Source organism: Cornus florida, unplaced genomic scaffold (assembly GCF_030987335.1).
Source record: "Cornus florida cultivar Cherokee Brave unplaced genomic scaffold, ASM3098733v1 CherokeeBrave_3.0.0_Hap2_Chr05, whole genome shotgun sequence".
NCBI classification, from domain to species: Eukaryota; Viridiplantae; Streptophyta; class Magnoliopsida; order Cornales; family Cornaceae; genus Cornus; species Cornus florida.
In genome coordinates, this window is record NW_026775575.1 from 84,787,957 (window position 1) to 84,812,101 (window position 24,145).

The following is a 24,145-nucleotide window of genomic DNA, read 5'->3' on the forward strand; positions in this document are numbered from 1 at the left end:
AACCATTTTCTTTGGATTTGATGGGTACTCTTTATTTTTACGAGATTTATTAAATTAGGTTTTGATAATGGTGGTGGTGGAGGATTGTATATGAAGATTATAGTCACTGATGATATAATGTTATTCTTGATGATTTTATTTGATTGTTGAAGATTGGATCTGACAGTAATGGTTTTAAATGCGTTCCTATTCGACAATCAGAACGGTCAATTACAGGTCCGACGGAGATGGGTATGTTGGGTCTCCATGGAGATGGGTAAGTTGGGTCACAACCTTCTTACTTTGACCATGGGTAACCCATCATCTCCATCCTTGGTGTACTTTATTCTAAAAAAATTAGAGATATAGATGGAGATAGAGATACTATAGATGAAAAAGGGCAAAGGAAAGAAAGAAAGAAAGAAAGTGATAAAGATAAAAAAGATTTTAGGCATAAATAAGAAGGGACATGGTATTGCCACATCAGAGTAGGTCTACATTTCGGCTATTTTGATCTGATAGAGTATCATTACTCTTAGGTAAAAGTGCAAAAAATCTCCCTAAACTATTATTTAGTTGCAAGATGGCCCATAAGGGTGTTTTAGTTATTTGACATTTAGGATATTTTATATGTTTTTATATAAATTAAAAAGTAGGGTCATTTGGGTCATTTTGACCATCTGATGCCGAAAAACGTTGTCCATGTAGGGGGCAATTTTTAAGGTTTTTTTTTTTTTTTTTTTTTTTTTTTTTTTTTTTAGGGTTTAGTTTACAATTGGTAATAATCTAGAAGAATTTTTTGCAATTTTAAAATGGTTGAGGAGGATTTTTTTTATTTTTTGCACTCTTTACATTTATTTATTTATATTTCAACATATATAGAGTGAAGATGACGGAGTGTGATTCGCGACTCCAATGTCGATGGTTAAAAGTGGAAGGAATAGAGAGAAATAGGGAGCCACCTACGGATTAGGCGGGCTTTACGGCTGGAATTGGAAGGCAATGAGGGAGGACGACACAATTTCATCACCCCCTTTTGCCCAATTTCGTTCCCAACCCAAATAACCCACATGACATGCTTAAGCTTCAACCAAAACCCATTCTCTTCCTCCTCCTCCTCCTCCTCCTTCTTCCTCTTCCTCCTCCTCCTTCCTTTCTCTGTACCGGTTCTGGTCCCACCATGTCCCTCAAAAAGACCCCACACTTATTCCACCAATATATGCTGAAAGGTACTCTTTTTTCTTTTCTACATGTATATTATTTTATAACATTAAGCACCCCACCACTTTTGTGTGTCTCTCTCGACCTTTATGTTTGTGGGTATAAAGAATTTGTTCTTTTTGTCTTGTATTAATATGGTAGAAGAAAGCCCTTTGATTGCGCTGTTAACCCTTTCCCCTCTTATATGATGTTTCAAAGTTTCTATCTTTTTCCTAAATGGGTTCCAAATTCTGGGCATCTCTCTCTCTTGGATGGAGAGAGAGAAATGTGGGAGGAGAAATTGGTATGATTGGAGGTTGAATTATAGGAGCAAAGCATGGGTTGGTGCAATCATTTGTGTAACTTTTCATTATCATATAGCTTTATCTTTTCCTTTCGGTTAGAAAGGGTGAGAGAATCTGATGCCTCCCATTTTTGTCTCTGATGAGATTAAGGCGCACACAATGCATTCCTTCTTGCTCTTCTCTTCGCAGAGTAAACCCCCAAACCTTTCCCAGAAATTCACACTACTTCTTTTGCTGGACTTCTATTATGCTTTTGCAATCTCTGATTGAACCAAATCATTGGTCTTAGCTTGCTTCTATGCGTGTATATTGGGTTTTGTCTCAAAATAGTATGCAATATGTCTGTGCACTTATTTTTGGAATATAGGGCCTGTAATGAATTGTAGGTGGATAGATGATTAAAATTGCCTAGAAATGCTCATTAGCTCACAATGAGCTTCACATGAATTGCAGGAGGGTGGATGCTTAAGAGTCTCCTAGAAATACCCATTGGCTCACTGTGTGTCTTTTTCTGTGATTTGGTAATGCTTTTACGCCAATGATTGAACTAACTCTAGGTGTGAAACTTACACCCATATTAGTCATTTCTTGTTTCTCTTCTTGACATGACTGCTGGGATTCATAAATGTTTTGTAGTTCATATGTGTTTGGTTGTTTAATCACACTGTGGATTGGATGGTAGATATTTCAGAGCCTTCTAGAAAAATTTATTACCTCATGATGTATTCTTTGATGGTAGCTTGTAGTGTGTTTGTACCTTGTGATTAATGTATATCTCTTGTAAAAAAATCAAGTGGTAACTTTTTATTGCTTACTCTTTTGCATATTGCATTGCTTTAGTTCCCTCTTACTAACAATGTGGTGCCTATATGATATTAACTTATGTTTGTATTTCAAACATGTCTTATACAATTGTACTTAAATTTCTAGATGTTGAATTTTAAGAGGCTCAATGATATAGAAACTCCTACAAGTGTTCATTAGCCCAGCATGTGTTTTTTAGTGAAATCTTATAATGCCATGGCATCCTTTTATTGAAATAACTCTTGCTGACATAATTACTATTGCCATTGCTTTAGTTGTTTTATGCAGACAATATCTGTGTTTTCTTTTATCACATTATGTAATTCATAAATAAGCTTTCGGTTCCTCTTCGCCTACCAGAAGTTCAGAACTCATACAATTTTGCCATGACCGATTCAGCTTCATGTTCATGTGCTCAAATAATTGCTTTGCTTCTACAATGTTCATAAGCATGTTTTTATGCAAAATGGCTGCTAATTATAATTCTAAACAATTCTTGATACAGCAATATTTGATGAAGTCATCCTGCCCTTCTTTTTTCTATTTCCTTTTCTTTTTTCTTTTTGTGAAGAAGAAAGAAAAGAATTTTATGTATGATTTTAGCAGCTGGTCATATTTTGTCTAGCAGCCTGAATGACGCAATTATGGTTTTTAAATTAGGTTGATGAAGATGAAATTTATTGGAGACAAAAGAAGGATGATGATGATTTGGCATGGCCACATAATTCTGCTCATGTAATATCACAGTTGACTCAATGTTTCAGTGAGTAGCTGTTCTTGATACCTTTTTACAGAACTTTTCACTCCAATTATATTTTTATTTTAATATGTGTGGTTTAGTTTCTTATATTTGGATTTGTTTTGCATACTAGACTTCTTATCCAGAGGCACATTGGCACAATTGCTTTCTTTTTTTCTTTTTTTTTCCTTCCTAAAGTTGACTACAAAGGAAGGTTGATTCTAGTATGTCTGCGGCCAATTTATGTTGTAAAGGTAGCCCAGCAGATGAGTGTTAGTTATGATGGAAAGATATGTGATAATAAACCAAGAAATATTACTGGCTTAGCAATCAATTTCTATGTTAAACAAAAAATTGCATTTATATTAACTACTTAATTGATAAAGCTGATTCCTTTATTTTTATATTACCTATATAAATAGTATTCGCAAACTGCCAGTATTTTCTGATGAGCTTAAGGACATGAGCTACAAAACCATTTAAAAGATATCAATGAACTAATTGCTGGTAGTGGTACAAATTTGAATTTCAAACTCCTATGCAACATTATTAGTTTCATTAGTATTGATGGTTTATGTCCAGTAGCAAGGCCAGTGATAGTTAATAATAAATTACCCTTTTACTTGTATAGGACAACTGTATATGGTTCTCCTAATGTGCTTGTTTCATAGTTGATGATTTGATATATGATCAAGTGCAACTGTTAACACAGTTTAGACTATTTAAGAGGCATTCATTTGTTGCATAACAAAGAGCATGCTTGTTTTTTAGTTTTGAATATTTGGTTGATGTCATAACTAGAAGTGAGTGATTAGATCAGTATTTGGATTCTAAAAATGGGAAACTGACTGTTTTGTGATTGTTTCTAGAGAAAATCAGTTAATACATAATCAAGCCCTTGGTTGATTAATTTTAAAACAAAGGGTACGTTTAGAACCTAGAATACTGAAGTCTCGAAAGAAGCAAAAAAAAAAAAGGGTTATCTATTATCCAAAATTGATATTATACCAAGTAATCCAAATTTTAGTACTTGTTGCTTAATACTTGTCAAAAAAAAAAAATTTTATTTGTAATAATAGAAAAGGAGTTTCAGTATTCCAAATAAGAAAACCTTAGTTTCATATACAAAGTTCACTTTTAAGTTACTTTAGGTTATTTTTGTAATTCATTTGTTCATTTTGTTTTTTATAGTATTGACTTGCTTCGCACAATTACCATGGAAGTCCTTTAGAAGAACAAATAAATGCACTTCGCATATGTCTCATGTTCATCTCCATATGGAGAGCTTGAAGCAAATATTGAAATACATTGTGGAAGTATCTTCTCTTTAACTACTATGAAGCTCAAAATACAATAATCTCTTTTTTCTGGAACCACTTAAACTTCATTTAGTGCCACAACTAATATATAAATTAGTCTATTTCACCCAATTCTCTTATTAACTAATCATTATTTGGTGTTTGTAGCTAATGCTATGGTTGGATCACGATCATGGATCGGAGGAATCTTTAGCCGCTCAGGCAATAAACGGTCTGGCAGTAACAAATTTGTTGACTATCCTTTGAGTCATCTTCAGGTAATTTTTTTTTTTTGGGGGGGGGGGGGGGGGGAGGGGTGGCGGGGTTTGTTAACAAGTAACTTGGCTTGTTGCATTTGATTTTGTACCAGGTGTTTGCATCTCTCAGTTCTCTCTCTTTCTCTATCAGTTTATATATATATATATATATTAATGTTTAACTGTGTTATACAAATAACTCATATAGGCCATGGGATTCATGATATAGTTATATGCGTTGCATTCTGCTACTGTGGCTATTGTGTTTTTTTATTTTTTAAGGCTTCAGTCAGAAATAATCACATTGAAAGAGTTTTTGGAATTTGTTTTACATTATAACAAAGTTTGGTTCACAGTCTGTAGCTACTAGCTAAGGTGGTTGTTTCATTGATGCGGGCAGAATTTTATCGTCCTGCCGGAACTTATTTCTATTACTTTGGAACAGGAACAGAGACTTCAGAGACTTCAAGAACGATTGCAAGTATCTTTTGATGAGACTTGCCCTGATCATCAAGTATGTCCTCTATGCTTGTTAAATCTTTCTTTCATATTTGTTTCTTCGATCTCTGGTTTGCTTGACATTTAATACAAATTAAGTACATTTATGTGTCTTAACCAGTTACCCAGTATGCCTTATTTCCCTGTGATTTTTACCAACACCACCCCCCCCCCCCCCCCCCCCCCCCCCCCTCTTTGTTTTGTTACGTATTTTAAGTAGAATAGTATCACATAAATATGGTCTTTTAATTCTTTATAAAATTATAGGCTGCAATCTTTTTGCCTCCTAATGTTAAGTTTCATCTGCAGTCTTAGGATTAACTAACTAGCTACTGTACATTCCCACTTTTCTTTGGCTTTCCTTTTTTTTTATTTTTTTTTTGGCATGTGGTTTATCCGATAAAAGTGAATGGTTCTGTTCTGCATATGAATTGATTTATTCATTGTTGTATTTCATAATTCACTCCCATTGACAGGGGGCTCTTAGAGCACTGTGGTGTGCAGCCTTTCCAGATATTGCTCTTAAAGGTTTGATCTCTGAGCAATGGAAAGATATGGGGTGGCAAGGTCATAATCCATCAACTGACTTCAGGTACAGTTCTGTTATTTTAATTGCTAGTTTAAATTAGGCTTGCTTGCTCCTATTCAAATAAGATTGTAGGATGTACACAGTATATAAGGTGGCTTGAGGTTTCTATAAGGTCGGGAACTATATCAGAAAATGAGGTCTTGACTTATCCTTCCTTGTAAATTTGTGTACGAGGTTGAATGTCACAGGGAAAAAGTTCACTCCAATGTTTTTATGTATTATTGTTTAGATGCCGATTCGGTTTTCCTTTGTTGAAATGAGTTTTTGTGTTGAGGTTATTTGATCACCTTTTAGGATTTCATTAAATGACAGGACCTTGCTTTCAAAATCTTTTGTTACTGTTGTTGGTTTATTTTCATTAGTAGCTCTGTTTTGAGCACTGATTTGTATTCAAATGCTACTGGGCTATTTGTGTATAGAGTTGTGCAAAAGCTACCGGTTATTGGTCAACTTAAATTGACAAAAGCTGGTTTTTTAGTTTATTCAGATGGTTAAAGATTCTGGGTGTTCTATCATCCTTCAACACAACCGTCCCTTCCACGAACAAAATAGAAAATTTTCATCTTCTGATATTTTCAAGCAATATCTGAAATAAAAATTGTGTACTTATGAGCAGAAAATTTGCAATGTAGAGCAGATAACAAAGAAGAACAAGTATACGAATATTTTGAAAAAAATAGCACTATATTTATTGTGATTTTTTTAACTCACACTGTATTAATGTTCAGAAGCATTCTATCTCATTGAGAGATCTTATTTTCCTTAGGGGTTGTGGTTTTATTTCACTCGAGAATTTGCTGTTTTTCGCAAGGACATATCCGGTATGACTTCTGCAAAGAATCCTTGGGATGCTTGCTTTCTTCTTTCTAATTTCTATGATGCTTTGATCTTTTTTTCTTAACCCATTTATCTTCATTAGGATACATCTTTACATTCTTTATGACTTAAATTGTGTGGTTATTACTAATTATATAAAAGTTCGAAATGGAGGCTTCTTTTCAAAGGTTATTGTTCAAGCAAGGTGGGAAGCGAGCAACGTGGGAATATCCATTTGCTGTTGCTGGCATTAATATATCATTCATGTTGATTCAGATGCTGGATTTATTCTCAGGTTTGTACCTTATTATATATATTTATAATATCATATACAATGTTTTTGATTTGATAGAGGTGTTTGGGCATCGTGGCAAAAATTGGCTCTAGGACATGACATGAAAACAAGATCATATCACCTTCAGCTCTATATGTTATTCAAAATAAACGTCTCCGCCTTCATAGCATTTAGCTGAGTCGGAATTCTCTCTTCTTTAAGATCACTTTATAATTCACCAGCAGTTGGTAATTTTGCTGATGATTTAAATTAAAGAACTTGTATATTCAAATGGTAATTAAATTGAAGTCTGGCAATATTTCTAAGAAGTGTAAAAATGCTCTATTTGTTTTCCTTTGGAATAATTTTCACTCTTTAGTCCATTTTTCCGTCTTCTTGAGGGTTAATCTAACATCATGTTGTAATTTGAACTTCTTGCTCCCATGTATGTTATACCATTTTCTCATCTAGTTTTGATCCACATATATTTTCATACCACAACATCTCGAACAAAAACTAAAATGATATGTTTATACTTTATTGCTTTTTCTCTTTTCTTTTGCAGCAAAACCAAGATGTCTTCCAGGAATGAATTTTGTTAAATTATTAGGAGGTAATGAACTAGTTCTCTCATTAGTTTAAACTAAAAAGCTTTTAAATTTAGGATAGTTTGGGATATCCATGTCGACCTGCCCCCACATTTCTTACTGCTGAAACTTTTTGTGTACGCAATTGCAGAAGACGAAGAAGCCTTTGATGTTCTGTACTGTATAGCTTTTGAGATGATGGATGCTCAGTGGCTTGCTATGCATGCTTCATATATGGAGTTCAATGTAACTTCTCTCTCTGTCTCTGTCTCATGCATGACAAGTATTTTTCTCTATTGTTTTAAGAATCTTAAAATTGTTCTTTCATTGTTTAATTAATGTTTTTTTTGGGAGAGTATGGATCCCTCTTATTCATATATCTTGGTCGTCTTCATAGAAACCAGAGGAGGAATAAGGCTCCATTCACGTCTATTTAATAATTTCTTGCACAAAGGCATAACAAAATGTTGCTACTATCTTGCTGAATCCATGTGTGTTCAAGCCAAACAAGGAATGTGGAAATATTATTTTCCTAAATTATAATAACAAAATTTTCCATTGTGGCTCCATTTGTCAAATGTGAAAATAAACCTTGAAATGGCATTTGATTGCCACACTGCTGTTGTTCTTTCAGCAGCAGCACAACACAAGCTCATATATACCATTTCATAAAACATCTATGAGCATCACAAATGTTGCTAGTGGCTCTTGAATTATATTAAATAATTCAATGGCAACAGCGATCTATTATTTGTTTTACGGTTCTTTTGCCCTCAATTATTTGTTGACGTTCTTGCTGTATGTTGATGCTGAGCACTGTCTTCTCAAATTTTCAATTTTAAAAATGTTTTATTTATTTCAAATTTCCGAATTATTGATAGAGCTGGATATTTTTAGGTTTCTGAGTTGTGTCATTGTACATGGTTGAATTGAATTTCTCCATACCAGACATTGTAATGAACTGAACTACCAATTCCTTTTGTTCAGGAGGTTCTGCAAGCAACGCGAATGCAATTAGAGAGAGAACTATCTTTAGAAGACGTTCATCGAATACAAGATCTACCAGCTTACAACCTCTTGTACCAGTAGCTTTTCTTATTAGCTTTTCTTTGAAAGCCACACATTTTTTTGCTTTTGATTTAGACATTTTTGCAATGAATGTGGGTAGCCCAAGCATAAGGCTTCTTGAGGTCTAATTAGATAGAAGGAATATCTGTTTTTTGGGTTTTTAAATTTGGGGTAATATACCCAATTTTTGGAGGTTTTAGGACTGAAATTTGTAAACTTAAGTGGACTTAGTGTTACCCTAATTTGTACAACAGTTGAAGAACTGTGTTACTCTCTTCACTGCCAGTAGATGATTAATTAAGTTATAGCTTAATTTCTAAACATTTATCCATTACCATTGCTCTTTTGCTGGAATTAGGAAATCACAGTGGATTAAATGACCTAATGGGTTGGTCAGAAGCTAAAGCAAAATTTACATGGACAAATTTGTCACACACCAAGAATTGTAATTTAGTTTTATTTCTTCTAGATTTCAAAGTGAGCTGCTGATGCTTCAAGTTTTGGCACAAGACAATGTGAGTTTGTGATTTATATGCTAGAAAAAACAAATAAATAAAGGAAAATGATATTTGGGCCGATGATTTTGGCAAATTTGCTAGGCAGAAACACGTGGCTGTCCAGATTTTTTTTCCCTCAATTTCTCTCCCATCTCTCTTCTTTCTCTTTCTCTTTCTCTTTCTAACTAACCCATTTTTTCCTTATTGGTTGGGTCTGTGAGATCGGCGGGACAAGTTTGCTACACAGAGTCCGGCGAGGACGAAGACCGAATGGATTGGTAAGCAAAGATGGTGTAGAGAGTACGGAACGGCGGTGCAACAGTGGTGACGGACCATGGAGCAAGGTGGTGCAGAGAACTTGGAGGATGGCAACCTCGGTGATGTGGTGATGGTAATGAGCAGACGGTCGGTAGTAGGGATGGAATGACCGTGAGCAAAAGAAGACCCCACTGGCGACGATGGAGGAATGGCCTAATGGCGGCGACAACAGCGACTAGAGAAGTCGCTATTCCGACGAAGGGTGGGATGACGGTGAGATGGACGGCGAGGATGAAGACGGTCTTGGATGTGGAGAACTCGGCCGATGGAATGCTTGTCTGTGGATGGCTTGGTCCTGGATGACTCGGCCGTGAGCTTGCTGCTTTGGATGATGGCGGTCGGCAAGCAAGGAGAAGCTTGGTTGTGAGCCTCTCGGTGGTGAGTTCGGCGAGGATGAACTTAGGCTCGGTTGAGGATGATCTGACTAGTGGTGGCGATGGGCTGGCTGTGATAGAGCGATGGCAGAGAGCTCAGATGATGGAGAGATGGCGACGGCGAGCTCGGACGGTGGAGGGCTCAACCGTGATGAAGAATTGCGGCGGTGAGCTCAGCTGGATTGAATCGGCAGCCAGTGAGCAAGAGGGAGCTCGGTAGTGAACTGTGAATTGTGTGCGATGATTCCTTAACGATAAAAAGAGAGGAGAGAGAAAAAAGGAAAAAGAGGGAATCCACTTTACCCAAAAAAACCAAAAAAAAAAAATATTGCTTACCTGTACTGCCATGTGTATTCTGTCAAGCTAATCGGCCAAAATCATCGGCTCATCTATCACGACCCCTAAATAAATTGACACATCATAATGACTATGCGATTTACCTAATCCTGATCCCCTGTTATAAATACGTATTAAAAATTCATCAAAACAATGTCATTTTGATGCACACCAAACACCTTAAATCAAGATGAACCAAAATTATTAAATCAAAGAGCCACATCACATGATGCAAGAATTCTAACACCATCACATTGATACATCAAAATAATGTAGTTTGGATAAAGTTGAAAAGCTAACGTGAGAAAAACACTTCTAATGTTTAAAATTTTGCCACATAACACTTTTTAATTTTTATTTTGGATATATAAGTTCGTTAATTTTAAAAAAATGGATAAATAAGATCTTAATTAGTATAATAGGTCAGAAAATCACATTTAAGTAGCCATGTGCGTTGCACATGTCTATATTGAGTAACAAATTCTCTAAGCTGCCATTTTGTTCTCTCCAAAATGCCCTTATACCATTTTATATGTAAACAAATCACTTTGCTTTTGGTCGGGTGATTTGGTCATTTTATATATTTTTTTCTTTCATTTTTTTTTTTTTTTTTCTTCCAAATACATAAGAACACTATAGTTTTTTTAAGCTCTATTGGCAACAGCCCATTTTCGCACCAAAAATAAAAATTGGAGATTTTAAAAAACTTATAGAGGTATATATATTCTAATTGCATACTTATAGAGATAGGGATGTTCATTGCCCGCTACCCAAGTTTAGTCTAACGGTATCAGCCTCTAATTTTTTAAAGAGAGGTCAAAAGTTGAAGTCACGTAAAAGATAAATGTATATGGGTATCAATTAAAAAAGAAAAAAAAAGAAAGTTTAAATTACAAAACCTCTATTTGTGGTAAAAAGGATTCGTTGTGCCTAACATTTGAGCAGGTACTAGGTGTAGTCATTTAATTTTAATTGATTGAGGTGAAATAATCCGACAACTGAAACTGTAGATAATGAGTCACTATCAATGCATTTATAAAGTTGGGTATTGATAGGGGTGACAATGAGTCCGTGAATTTAAACCTCGTTTAAATTGATTTTAGGGAAATTGCTTAAAGAATTTGGGCGGGGATGGATTTTATGGGAAGTGTGGGAGGGAGTCAGCCCGTCTCGTTGAGGCTTAATCTTACTATACTACCCTCATATAATGTAGATATAAAATAGTATAAACTATTATAAAATATTTATAATTTGAAATTTATGTTAAACCATTATTGATAATGTTTTTTGTATGGTTGTATAATTGTGTTTGCGGATAAAAATAAAAAAAGGGAAAACATTTGAGAGTAAATAGGGTAGGGCAGGGTAAGTGCAGGGCTGCAAATGAACCGAGCTGTTCATTAACATTTTGGGTTCGACTTGCTAAGAGCTCAGCTCAAACTTGTTTGCTAAGTAAACGAGCCGAGTTTGAGCATAATTTATAGACTCGTTTAGTAAATGAGTCGAGCTTGAATAAAGTTGGGCTCGGTTCATATAGGCTTATGAACACGAGTTCATTTAGGCTCGTTTATGTTCATGAAGAAAGCTCGTCTCATTATATACATATAAATATTAGATTATATATATATATATGTGAATATATATATATATATATTATAATGGGAAAATTACGTATAAATGGAGTCAAAGTTCCATATTTACTTAGAGGCTGAGTCAAATTTTCATATTTCTCTAAAATGGATTGCTGAGGTGGCACATGGTTTTTTACTGTTTAGAAATTGTGGTGCCTAAAATACCCTTCCGCGAAGGTACTACTTTTTCTTCGAAGGTATTACTTTTTTTAACTGAAGGTATTTTTGGTGTCCAGGTACCATGTTTTTTAAACACCCGCGAAGGTACTACTTTTTCTTCGAAGGTACTACTTTTTTGAACTGAAGGTACTACTGTTTTTGTTAGGGAAGGGCATTTTAGGCACCACAATTTTCTAAACAGTAAAAAATCATGTGCCACCTCAGCAATCCATTTTAGAGAAATATGGAACTTTGACTCAGTCTTTAAGTAAATATGAAACTTTAACTCCATTTATATGTAATTTTCCCTAAAAATTTTATAAAAAGTTGTACATTTTTAAGAAAATGACATGTATTTTGAACCATCATAAAATAAAAAAATGAACAAGCCGAGACCGGAAAAAAATGACAGGACACTACGTTTGGCCAATTTTAGGCGAACACGAGTTAGAATAATCTAAACAAAGACGAGAAGTTACACCCACCAAAAACCGTCTCCATTGCCATGACCACAAATTCCAAACCTTAGCAACACTGATTCATAATTGCAAAGATTTAGATATGTCATACCATATCTAATTTGGACTTTAAAAATGGGGACGTGTCAATCAAGTTGTTGGGTTATTTGCACGGTGTTAAACAAATGTCGAATCATTGATGAGATACGTTTGATAAATCAATGCGCTTTTCCAATTCAAAAGTACAATTATATTATATAGAGCAAATGATATATATATACATAATCTTAAAATTCAAAAATAAAAATAAAAAATTGGCATGTTTTACATTAATCAGAAAATTGTCAATTTTCGTATCTTTGGATGAGATATGTTTGTTCCAATTCAAAATTACAATTATTATAAAAAGGGAAATGTTTAAAAAAATAATAAAAAAAGGACATGTTGGTTAACCTTGGCTTTTTTTTTTTAGAGAGAGAGAGAGAGAGAGTGGGAGGCGACATGTTCAACGATATTCCTAATGCTGATGCAGTCTTCATGAAGGTATGGAACAAATTGCTACTCATACGTACATTTGCATGCATATTTTATATACATATACAATTATTCATATGTTTGCACATATATTACTGGCTGTTTGTTGACATACAGAAAAGTGATAATCAAAGGAGAGGAAAACAGACCAATTTAAAGAAGTTGAGTGAGGGTTGGGGAAAGTCGTACCAAATTACAGGGAGGTCAAAGACACCAATTTATGAATTCCATAACTTTTGAGTTTTACCTTCGAAGGCTTCAATGCTTCCATAGATACTCCCTCAATTTATAGGCTGAAGTACTAAGGTCATTACTGGTAATCTGATAAAATCCACACAGTCCTATGTTGTCAGGTCAACATACGCTCTTTCTCGTTAAATGAAATTTGGTTTATCAAATAAGCGGATAAATAATAGGCGTGACTTTCATTAAATGAAATTTGGTTTATCAGATGAGCTGATAAATTGGCACGACTCTCATTAAATGAAATTTGACTTATCAAATTAACGGTGGTTGACCATTTAATGCTTTCGTTTAGACTTTCCTTTCAATCTGCTTCCCTAAGTTGGGTCCATTTTTACTCATTAAATGAAATTTGACTTATCAAATTAGTGGTGGTTGACCTTGGGTCCATTTTTACTGCCACTACTCTAATTTCCCATCCTCTCATCCAAGAGGAGATCTAACTTCTTTTGGTTGACGTGGTTGAGACGATTTTGACTTTGTAAATCTTGACAAATGAAAATTCTATGCACATCAACATGTTTTCTTATTTTGAAAAAAAAAAAATGTTTTATCTTTAGCAAGTTTTATAACAATATAATCAACTTTACATTGTTCTTAAACGTTAAACTTGCTTACCAACCACGTCCCACAATTATTTGGCAATGCAGTGGATATTGCACGATTGGAGTGACGAAGATTGTGCCAAGATCTTGAAAAATTGCCGGAAAGCATACCAGAAAAAACCGGAAAGGTGATCATTGTTGAACTGGTTCTTCAGCCAGAAGGTTATAGCTAGCTTATTTGACAACACAGGGTTTGTGTTTGATCTACTGATGATTGCACATTCCTCCGGTGGGAAGGAAAGGACTGAGCTTGAATGGAAGAAAGTACTCGAAAATGGAGGATTTTTACGCTACAACATCATCAAAATTCCAGCTTTTGTGTCAATCATTGAAGCTTACTAATAGTGACTTAGTAATATTGTTATGGTTATGATAAATGTTTTTATAACATATTTAAAGCTAGGCTTAAAAGCAAATGTTTGGCGTTGATTTCTACAGAGAATATGTAGTGAATTGCTCTGTACCATGTTTTTGCACTTGTGATTATAATAAAAACATTTGTGCTAGTACTGTTCATACATTGGTAGTGTTTAATAATAATTTTCACTAACCCCATTAATTCATAGTTTTTAAATTTTAGAATTTTATTTCTTTTGTCTATTAATATCAGAATCAATCATATTTACATAGAGCAATGTACGTCGTTTTCTAATTTTAAATTCAAGCTGCTCATTCCATGCTCCAAAGGTTTGTACAAGTCTCTAAGGCTGTTCATATTGATATATTTGGTCCTGAAGTTGTGTTTACAATCTTCAACTAAATGGTTTTAAACACTCCACGTCAATTGATTACATCTGTCTTTATTTTTTCAAAGTAAGATAGTGTTTTTCAAAAAAATAAAAAATAAAAATTAAAAATAAGTTGGCGTGTGATGCCCTGAATCATCAATTTCACCGTAGACTATTATAAAAACTCTCAGTTGCAATCAGTGCCTTAAAATTGAAATTATAGAAAATTTTAAAATTGAAATTATAGGAAATTTAGTTCGAGCTATAAACAAAAATAATTAGGATTCTGATTCAAACTCCAATTCTGCTTCAAAACAAAGCATGACAATTTGGGAAGCTTTGATCCACTCTTTGAATTTGTTATTGTCGTCCCACATTTAAGTTGGGCTGAGTCTGGCTTGCTCAAACTCAACTAAAAAACCCAAGTCCGGCTTTCTCAAACTCAACTATAAGCCCAAACTGGTTTCAAGAGTTTAAATATAGACCATCGTGTGGCCCAATATATATCTTTAAAAAATATAAGAAAATACTGTACATGAAAGAGGGGAACAAAGAAATTACATTCATATAATTTACAAAAGTATTCTCATGATTTTATTGTGTTTATTTTTTATTTAAAAAAGAAACACAGTTTTGGATCAATTTCATTTACCTCCCTCGAAGTTTGTCAACATTTTACATAGATTTTTTTTTTTCGTATCATAATCATACTTACCTTATTTGAAATTATTTTATGTAACAGATTTTCCCTTACTATTAAAACATCTAATGAAGGCAAACAAAATATACTGATGTCAATAGCACAAAATGGATAAAAGATTCATTTTGTCCTTCTAATGGCAAATCTTTCAATGGTAAAGTAAAATACTATTGTTACTAAGTTGGATGGCCATTAGTGAAAGGAAAGTAATGAAATAAAAAAGGGTCTATATAGGATATTGAGGCCACATTTTGTTAGATGGAAATAAGTAAGAAATATAAAATGAAAAGAAAGTGGAGTGAATGAAAAGAAAAATAATTTTCTAGAATGTGGTTTGGTTAGCATAAAAATTTATATAAGAAAATTGTCAAAAAATATTAATTAGATAACTTGAATAGTGTGAAAGGGAAAAGAAAGTAATTATACATACCAAAACTACCCTTATTTATTTCAAATTCTAAAAATAATAAATCAATTTGTGTTTGATGATATCCATCTTTAGTAAAAAAAAATTATAAAATGATGGATTATTTTATTTAATAATATAATTGTTTAATATTTATTTCTATTATTTATATTTAAAATAAGACCTCATAATATTTTTTTAGGTAGAACTAATTATTACTTTAAGAAAAACGAAACTTAAAAAAAAAAAAATTGATTATATGTTTTTTTTTTTTCAATAAACATATATATTGTTGTTGCCAAGTATATTATTATCAAATATTAGATCAGATAAATATTGGGAAAAAAAAAAGGGGGGGTTAGATGAGCCTCCTATGTGTATACATAATAGTTTATGGCTCATGCACACAAAGAAACCAGTAAAAAAATAAAGAAAGAAACCACTAAACAAGTTGTACGTTAAAATATTATTTTCGCGTGTTTTATGCAAGAAAAATTTTAGGGGAAAATAGGCAAGTGCGACAAATTAAATTTTCTTATACGTTTCTCTTTTTTTCTCTCCAAATTCCAAAAAAAAATTAAAAAATTTGTCTTTTCTTTCTTTTCTAATTGATTCCATATAACCAAATAAAGCTTTCAGGATAACAACAAAAACATGAGTAATTAGGAAAAAGCTACTTAGAACCTTTGGCAATCAAAAACTCACTTTGTAAGGCCACTTAAGAGATAAAATCATGAGCATTACCTAGTGACTTAGTTGGTAGAGCACCTAACTCCCATGCCTTGTTCGAGTCCCTCTCCCCCTAATTTGTCCAAAAAAAGGTATTTCCTAGAACCTCATATATTTTAGAATTTTGAAACCATAAATTTGCAGGCCTAAGCCTATTCCATACTATAGGCCCACACAGGGCTCTAACAACGTATTAGACTTGACAACTTGTTGGGCCAACCTGCCCACATAAGCATGTGAGCCTGAATCGAATAGCATCCACAAGTTAGTAGTGTCATACTGACATGGCCCAAAATGGGCCCACCTCTCACATCTTGCAAGTTAACAAGATAGACCACTGTCCCCGTAAGCCCAAAACCCAACTCACCCCTCTTCACTCGTCTTTTTTATCCAACTACATTTGAGTCCAAAATGACCTTTTCTACCAAAGACAGTAGCCCTAAAGCCCTCACTTTTTCTTGTCCATTTGAGGTTATTCTGAACTAACAATATCGCGGTATTAGGTGAGAATTAAGTCACAGGAAATTGGAGTGGGAGCAAAAGCGCGAAAGCAATAAAATTAAGTCATAAATAGTGAAAATGGAAGTAAGAACATGCGTAGAGCGTAAAAGCAAAAACAGAACCGCGTTCAGAGCGTGACAACGACATCCGTTGAGAAAGATTATGTGATTTAAGGTGAGAATTCTCTTTATAAGTACTTGTACTACACTTAGTCACATAATTCTTTTAAACGGACGTCATAAGTTTTGCGCATTCTCCTCCTCTTTCCTTCACGCGCTTTCGCTCCAACTCTGTGATACAAATTTGGCGCTTTGAGCTCCAACTCTGCTCTGTGTACTTACGTGGTAGAATAAGTCTTGTCAAATACATCACATTAGAAGTTGGTCCCATTGTCTCTTTAAAGAGACAATGTGATAGAAAAAAAATTGTCCTTTTTGTACACCTAAATCCTAATCCTATAACAAGTTTTGGTAGGCTTTGATTCCTACGTGTCTGGTATCCCAAACAAAAATGTGTGGGTGATAACTAAAAGGATTGATGTGGTGAAGTTACATTCATCATTAAATTTATTCTCACGCAAATTTGAGCACCGTTTTCCCCTAAGGGAGCCAAGGGAATTTGCGTAGCTGATTTAGGTTAAGTTCAAATCAATTGTCATTTTTTTTTTAAAGTATATATTAGGTTTAAAAAAAAAAATTAATATCCACTTTTATGATTTTGTACGTAGCAATGCAACTAATCCCCTGAGCAATTTGAAAACAATAACTTACCCTTAATCAGGGATGGATTTAAAAATTTATATGAGGGGAGCAAATTTATATAGAGAAGTTTTTTAATAATTTCAGTAGGGGCAATTTCAAAATTTTATAAGTATAAATGCAAAAAATATATAAATTTAGAGATGTAAAATGTAATAATAAAAAATTTCAATAAGGGCACATGCCATATATATATATATGACGTGTTATTATAAAATTTCAACTTAAATAAATATCATTACTAATTTTGTTTATTTTCATAAAATAAGTCAATTTTTCTGTCTTTTCTAACTCTTTTCCTTACCTTTTCAGTTTTCCATAACCGTATCGTTTCTTTTTTGTTTTCACAGTATCTTTCATGGTACTCAAATATAAGAATTCGATTGGTACACAATCTAGAACAAAAATTGTAATATTTTTCATTCTTTACTAATTTTCTTTAAACTCCTCCCTTTATTTTTGTTTCAAGAGTCACATAGATCATTAGTTTTGATCATTATAACAATAAACCCTTATCTTAATTTAACAAGAGTATTTTGATTTACTTACACTTTGAAACATGAGGATCCCATTCCATTAAAATGACATGATTTTACAACATTAAAAATAATAGTTTCATATCCTTTAAGAGTAACATTGCAATGACAAAAAAATATTTGTCATATAATCTCCAATCTTTCTTTGTAACAAACATTTTTTTTTTCTTTTAAAAAGCTCTTCTCGGTTAGATGGAAATAAGATAAAAAAGAAAAGAAATAGAAAGTGAAAGAAAAATGAAGTGAATAACAAAAAAAGAGATTTTCTAGCATGCATTTGATTAGTATGAAACATTATCTGACAAAATTGTTAAAAAATATTAGTATGTTAGTTTGGATAGCATGAAAGTGAAAAGAAAATGATTATGCATACCAAAACTACTGTTATAAAGGAAAATGATGGATTATTAAATTCAAATATATAATTGTTTATATTCATTTTTATTATTTATATTTAGAATAAGGCTTCATAATATTTTTTTAGATAAAACTAATTAGTATTAGTCTAAGATAAACAAATTAAAAAAAAAAATTAGAGATGAAGAGGTAATATTACTGTTTGGGAGAAAAATCAAATATTTCACCATATATATATATATTCATACCGGAGCATAAGTGGCTAGAATTACAATATAGAACAGTACTCAAATGATCATTGATATTCTGTATATATAATTATATAATTTACCTTATGAACTTACTTTAAAATAGAAGTTTACATCAGAATAGAAGTTATTTTGGAGGGAACTTTATACAATTAAGGTACTGAGTAAAATAGGAATTACAAATAAATAAGCTTTTCTTTCACATGAAAACAAAATTTTCCTGTGTTTTTTGCGGGGTAAATTTTGAGGGAAAATAATCTATAGAAACTAAATTTTACATTAGTTTTCTTTTTCTATTTATCCAAACTTTTAAAAAATTTAAAATTTTTCTTTTTACTTTCTTTTCTAACTGTTTTTACCTAACCAAATAAAACATAAAACAAAAAAGCTTGTGTAATATTTAAAAGAAAATAATGGGAAAAAAACATTAGAAGTCTTTTCATTAGAGAAACTCTTTGAACTAGGAAAATGTGGGCATGCTTTGTTCGTAAGTTTATAATTCTAAAAACAGCATTATTTTTGTAGAGTTTTGGATTTTCAATTCAGAAAATTGTTTCCGCAAAATTTTCAAATTCCAAACCTTAGGAAGGTTGATTCATAATTGCAAAGATTTTGACATGTCATACCATATCTAATTTGGAATTTTAAAATGGGGTAGTGTCAATCAAGTTATTGTGTTATGTGCACGGTGTTAATCAAATGTCGAATCTTTGATGAGATATGTTTGGTGAATCAATGTTTGTTCCAATTCAAAAGTACAATAATTATTATATAGAGCAAATGTTATATATACATAATCTTAAAATTCAAAAATAAAAATAAAAAATTGTCATGTTTTAAATTAATCAGAGAATTGTCAATGTCGTATCTTTGGATGAGATTTGTTTGTTCCAATTCAAAATTACAATTATTATAAAAAGGGGACATGTATGTTTAAATAATAATAATTATAATAATAATGGACATGTTGTACAAAATCTTAAAAGAAAAAAACAAATAGAAAAAGAAAAAGTTGACGTGACTTCCAGCTTAATGTAATATAAATACGTGCCAGGATTTTCTCTTAATATTTGGTTTTACTTTGGCTTTTTTAGAGAGGAGCTATTAATAATTGGTTAACTTTGGCTTTTTAGAGAGAGAGAATGGGATCGCATGAAGCAGTTGATGAGCAGGGCATGCTACAAGGGCAGGCAGAGATATGGCAATACATGTTTAACTTTGCAGACTCTATGGCTTTGAAATGTGCTGTGGAGCTCCGCATAGCTGATATTATACACTCTCATGGCTGTCCAATCACCTTGTCCCAAATTGCCACATCCATTGACTCTACGTCTCCGGATATCACCTGCCTCGCGCGTATCATGAGATTGCTAGTACGAAAGAAGATCTTCACCGTCACCTCTCAATCGGACGGCGCAGACGCCCTCTACGGACTAACCAATTCCTCCATGTGGCTGTTACACGATGCAGAGATAAGCCTGGCTCCAATGCTGCTGATGGAAAACCATCCGCTGCTATTGGCACCGTGGCATCATCTTAGTGGCTGCGTGAAAGAAGGCGGTTTTGCGTTCGAAAAGGCTCATGGCCGTGGGATATGGGACTTTGCATCGGTCAATCCTGAATTGAACAAGATGTTTAACGATGGCATGCAATGTACGGCCAAGATCTTGTTGAGAGCCATCATCTCAGGCTATAAAGACGGGTTCGGTTGTCTGGGATCCCTGGTGGATGTGGGTGGTGGGACCGGCGCAGCGATGGCAGAGATTGTGAGGGCCCACCCGCATATCAAGGGTATTAACTTTGATTTGCCACATGTAGTTGCGACCGCACCTGATCAAAATGGAGTTTCACATGTGGGGGGCGACATGTTCAGGGGTATTCCTAATGCTGATGCAGTCTTCATGAAGGTATGGAACAAATTGCTACTCATACATTTGCATGCATATTATATTATATATACATATATAATTATACATATGTTTGCAGATATATTACTTGCTGTTTGTTCACATACAGAAAAGTGATAGTCAAAGGAGTTGGGTGAGGGTTGGGGAAAGTCATACCAATTACAGGGAGGGCAAAGAGACCAATTTATGAATTCCATAACTATGAGTTTTACCTTCAATGATTCCATACTCCCTCAATTTATAGCCTCAAGTACTAAGGTCATTGCTCACTGGTGAGAAAGGGTAATTTGATAAAAATCACACAATTGAGGGCTTTGTTAATTACAGCCGTTGTGGCTTAACTTAATCAGTTATTCCGGATCATTTATGACTTTAAAGTTATTTGTCTAGGTGTTTTAAAGTTATTTGTTTAGGTGTATGTCTAGGTGTTTTAAAGTTAAACTTAATCAGGTACTTTTTCAATCGTTATTTGACTTTAATTTATGATTAGTTGAGGTTTAAATTTTGGATAAATTTTTAATTTTTTTACAAAGAAATATTTTAATGGTCGTTTTAAAATAAGCTTTGGGGCGACTTTGGTTAGCAAGCCCACAGTTTATCATTAACTTTTAACCATGTTGTCAGGTAACGCACACTAAATAGGTGTGACTCTCAATAAATGAAATTTAACTTATTAGATGAGCGGTAGTTGAACATTTAATGGTAATAATAAGGAGTTTGCCTCTGTTTGGACTTTCCTTTCTTTCCCCAAGCTGGGTCCTTTTTAATGGACTTACATAATTTTCCATCCTCTCATCCAAGATCCCTTTTAATTCTCTTTAGGAGAGCTAACTTCTATTGGGTGACGTGGTTGAGACTATTTTGACTTTGTACGTCTTGACTAGTGAAAATTCTATCCATGCACGTCAACATGTTGTTTTCTTATTTTGAAAAAAAAGAAAAACAAAAAAACAAAAGTTGTATCTTGACCAAGTTTTATAACAATGTAATCAACTTAACATTGTTCTTAAACATTAAACTTACTTACCGACCACGTCCCACAATAATTTGGCAATGCAGTGGATATTGCACGATTGGAGTGACGAAGATTGTGCCAAGATCTTGAAAAATTGCCGGAAAGCAATACCGGAAAAAACCGGAAAAGTGATCATTGTTGAACTGGTTCTACAGCCAGAAGGTGATAGCTTATTTGACAACGCAGGATTTGTGTTTGATCTACTGATGATTGCACACACCTCCGGTGGGAAGGAAAGGACTGAGCTTGAATGGAAGAAAGTACTCGAAAATGGAGGATTTTTACGTTACAACATCATCAAAATTCCAGCTTTTCTGTCAATCATTGAAGCTTACCCAGAGTGACTTGGTAATATATATTGTTATGGTTATAATAAATGTTTTTATAACATGTTTAAAGCTAGGCTTAAAAGCAAATGTTTGGCGTTGATTTATACAGAGAATATGTAGTGAATTGCTCTGTAATCCATGTTTTTGCACTTGTGATTATAATAAAAACATTTGTGCTAGTATTGTTCATACATTGCTAGTGTTTAATAATAATTTTCACTGAGCCCATTAATTCATACTTTTTAGATTTTAAAATTTTATTTCTTTTGTCTATTAATATCAGAATCAATCATATTATCAATATACGCAATGTATGTCGTCCTCTAATTTCAAATTCAAGCTGCTCTTTCCATGCTCCAAAGGTTTGTTCAAGTGTCTAAGGCTGTTCATATTGAAATATTTGGTACTGACCTTGTGTTTACAATCTTCAACTAAATGGTTTAAAACACTCCACGTCAATTGATTAACATCTGTCTTTATTTTTTCAAAGTACGATAGTTTTTTTTTTTAATTTAAAATCGGTTGGGATGTGATGCTCTGAATGATCGAATTGAGCATCATATGGTAGAAGAGAGAAATGTGATAGGAGATATTTCTCATTCATTTCAATTTCACTGTAGACAATTATAAAAACTCTTGATTGTGCAGTTTGCAATTCAATTTCAAAATAATCATTTTTTAAAACAAGACATTCATTCAATGAGTTAGCAATATTTACCTTATTATCAAAAATGATGATCTTCTTTGCAATCAGTGTCTTGAAATTGAAATTATAGAAAATTTAATTCAAGATTTAAAAAAATAAATAATTCAAACTCCAATTCAATGCTGTCAAACAATGCATGACAATTTGGGAAGCTTTGATCCACTCTTTGAATTTGTCATTGTCGTCCCACATTTAAGCTGGGCTGAGTCTGGCTTGCTCAAACTCAACTAAAAAGCCCAAGTCCGGCTTTCTCAAACTCAACTATAAAGCCCAAGAAGCTGGTTTCGAGAGTTTAAATCTAAGACCATCGTGTCGCCCAACATATTTCTTTAAAAAATAAAAGAAAATACTGTACATGAAAGAGGGGAACTAAGAAATTACATTCATATAATTTACAAATGTATTCTCATGATTTTATTGTGTTTATTTTTTCTTTAAAAACAAAAACACAGTTTTATTCTGTGATTATTATGAAAATAATATTTAGTTCCACATTTTAAAGGAGTAATTATGTTATTTTCACCAAAAAAATCTAATAGAGCATAAAATACTAATATATCATTTTTTTAAATATCTTTTTCCCATCTCTTCTCGAGAAGCAAGTGGGCTATTTCTTTGCAAAATTGTGCTCAATTTCATATGTGGTAATTCCGCCAAGATCTCCTCGTTAGTTGGGTTTTTTTTATTCTACCAATTAGGGCCCTCCCTTCACCTCCCCCATGGGGATGGTCTACAGGGTTCATAACTACTCCTCTTATTACAGGACGCTTACTTAGCCAACGTTTAGATCCGGCTCCATCCAAACTTTTCTGGTTCACCCCAACATTTCCCACTTGTCCGACTGTTGCTGAGCAGTTTTTGGATATCAAACGGACGGCCCAGCAGAGTGTTTTCGTCGTTGGTGTTCTTTCCGATCTCTACACATTTCACCGCTCCACCGAAAATTCCCTCTGCCCCTTCTATTCCGAATATATAGATTGTGCTAAAGATTCAAAATCCATTTTCATCTAAAAAAAACAGAAGAAGAAATAAACCCATTGGATTTAAAACTTATTTTTCAGTAAATCGGTTGCGAATCACTTTTCTAGAATGTCCAATATCTCTTTACATCTTCTATGCGAATCCTTCATTTTCATAAGATCTTCTTGACTGTTATTCAAAAGGTCCAATAAGAAGATGTTTCTGTTAAGTACTTCGTTCCTGCGGTTTCTTTTTCTCGATGCGAAATGCTTTTACCGGAGGTCTGGAGAAAGTTACAATCAATAGGATTTTCCTAATCCTCCCTTCGAAAGGAAGAGCGTTAAATTCTTTTTCCTTTCTGTAGGGACTAGGAAATTGGATCTAGCCGTAAGAAGAATGTATGGTATAAATAACTCACTTCTTGGTCTTCGACCCCCTCAGTCACTACGAATGCCCATAAAATCATACTTTACATGATTTACAAATTAGGCTCCATTTGTTTGAGCGTAAAATATTTTTTTGTATTTTTTGGAATTTGATTGTCGTAAAATATTTATATACAAAAAAAATTATTAAAATTTAATAAAAATAACTTATTTATCAACCTCAGGTCCTCAACCTCGACTTAGACCTTTATCAAATACTAAAAATTAATATATATATATATATATATATATATTACTAAAAAAATATATT

The 24,145-nt window shown here is 33.3% G+C and overlaps 2 protein-coding genes and 1 pseudogene across 7 annotated transcripts; all 3 read left to right on the plus strand.

The window, feature by feature from the left end:
- Nucleotides 1-752: 752 nt before the first annotated feature.
- LOC132307271 (uncharacterized) lies at nucleotides 753-8,745 on the plus strand. 6 transcript variants are annotated; one of them, XM_059804983.1, is made up of 11 exons: nucleotides 753-1,208; nucleotides 1,938-2,005; nucleotides 2,949-3,051; nucleotides 4,494-4,603; nucleotides 5,028-5,096; nucleotides 5,557-5,672; nucleotides 6,436-6,490; nucleotides 6,648-6,780; nucleotides 7,325-7,372; nucleotides 7,498-7,592; nucleotides 8,334-8,745. In XM_059804983.1, exons 1-11 carry the CDS (start codon nucleotides 1,055-1,057, stop codon nucleotides 8,433-8,435), a joined length of 1,053 nt encoding a protein of 350 aa, XP_059660966.1. In that variant the 5' UTR covers nucleotides 753-1,054; the 3' UTR covers nucleotides 8,436-8,745. The 6 variants fall into 6 exon arrangements, with proteins under 6 accessions (XP_059660966.1, XP_059660967.1, XP_059660970.1 ...); XM_059804984.1 differs by having other exon boundaries at nucleotides 762-1,208; nucleotides 6,660-6,780; XM_059804985.1 differs by lacking the exon at nucleotides 753-1,208 and adding an exon at nucleotides 1,300-1,674.
- Nucleotides 8,746-8,826: 81 nt separating this feature from the next.
- On the plus strand, nucleotides 8,827-21,844 carry LOC132307270 ((R,S)-reticuline 7-O-methyltransferase-like). The gene is made up of 3 exons (XM_059804981.1): nucleotides 8,827-9,736; nucleotides 19,691-20,439; nucleotides 21,499-21,844. Exons 1-3 carry the CDS (start codon nucleotides 9,688-9,690, stop codon nucleotides 21,796-21,798), a joined length of 1,098 nt encoding a protein of 365 aa, XP_059660964.1. The 5' UTR covers nucleotides 8,827-9,687; the 3' UTR covers nucleotides 21,799-21,844.
- On the plus strand, nucleotides 9,755-13,911 carry LOC132306038 ((R,S)-reticuline 7-O-methyltransferase-like; annotated as a pseudogene).
- Nucleotides 21,845-24,145: the final 2,301 nt, after the last annotated feature.

Coding starts and splice junctions, on each gene's coding strand:
- LOC132307271 (XM_059804983.1), top strand. CDS start 1,055: ATGCTTAAGCTTCAACCAAAACCCATTCTCTTCCTCCTCCTCCTCCTC. Junction 4,604..5,027: donor ATCCTTTGAGTCATCTTCAG/GTAATTTTTTTT, acceptor ACTTTGGAACAG/GAACAGAGACTTCAGAGACT. Junction 7,593..8,333: donor CTTCATATATGGAGTTCAAT/GTAACTTCTCTC, acceptor CCTTTTGTTCAG/GAGGTTCTGCAAGCAACGCG.
- LOC132307270 (XM_059804981.1), top strand. CDS start 9,688: ATGGCAGAGAGCTCAGATGATGGAGAGATGGCGACGGCGAGCTCGGAC. Junction 9,737..19,690: donor GGCGACGGCGAGCTCGGACG/GTGGAGGGCTCA, acceptor GATCGCATGAAG/CAGTTGATGAGCAGGGCATG. Junction 20,440..21,498: donor CTGATGCAGTCTTCATGAAG/GTATGGAACAAA, acceptor TTGGCAATGCAG/TGGATATTGCACGATTGGAG.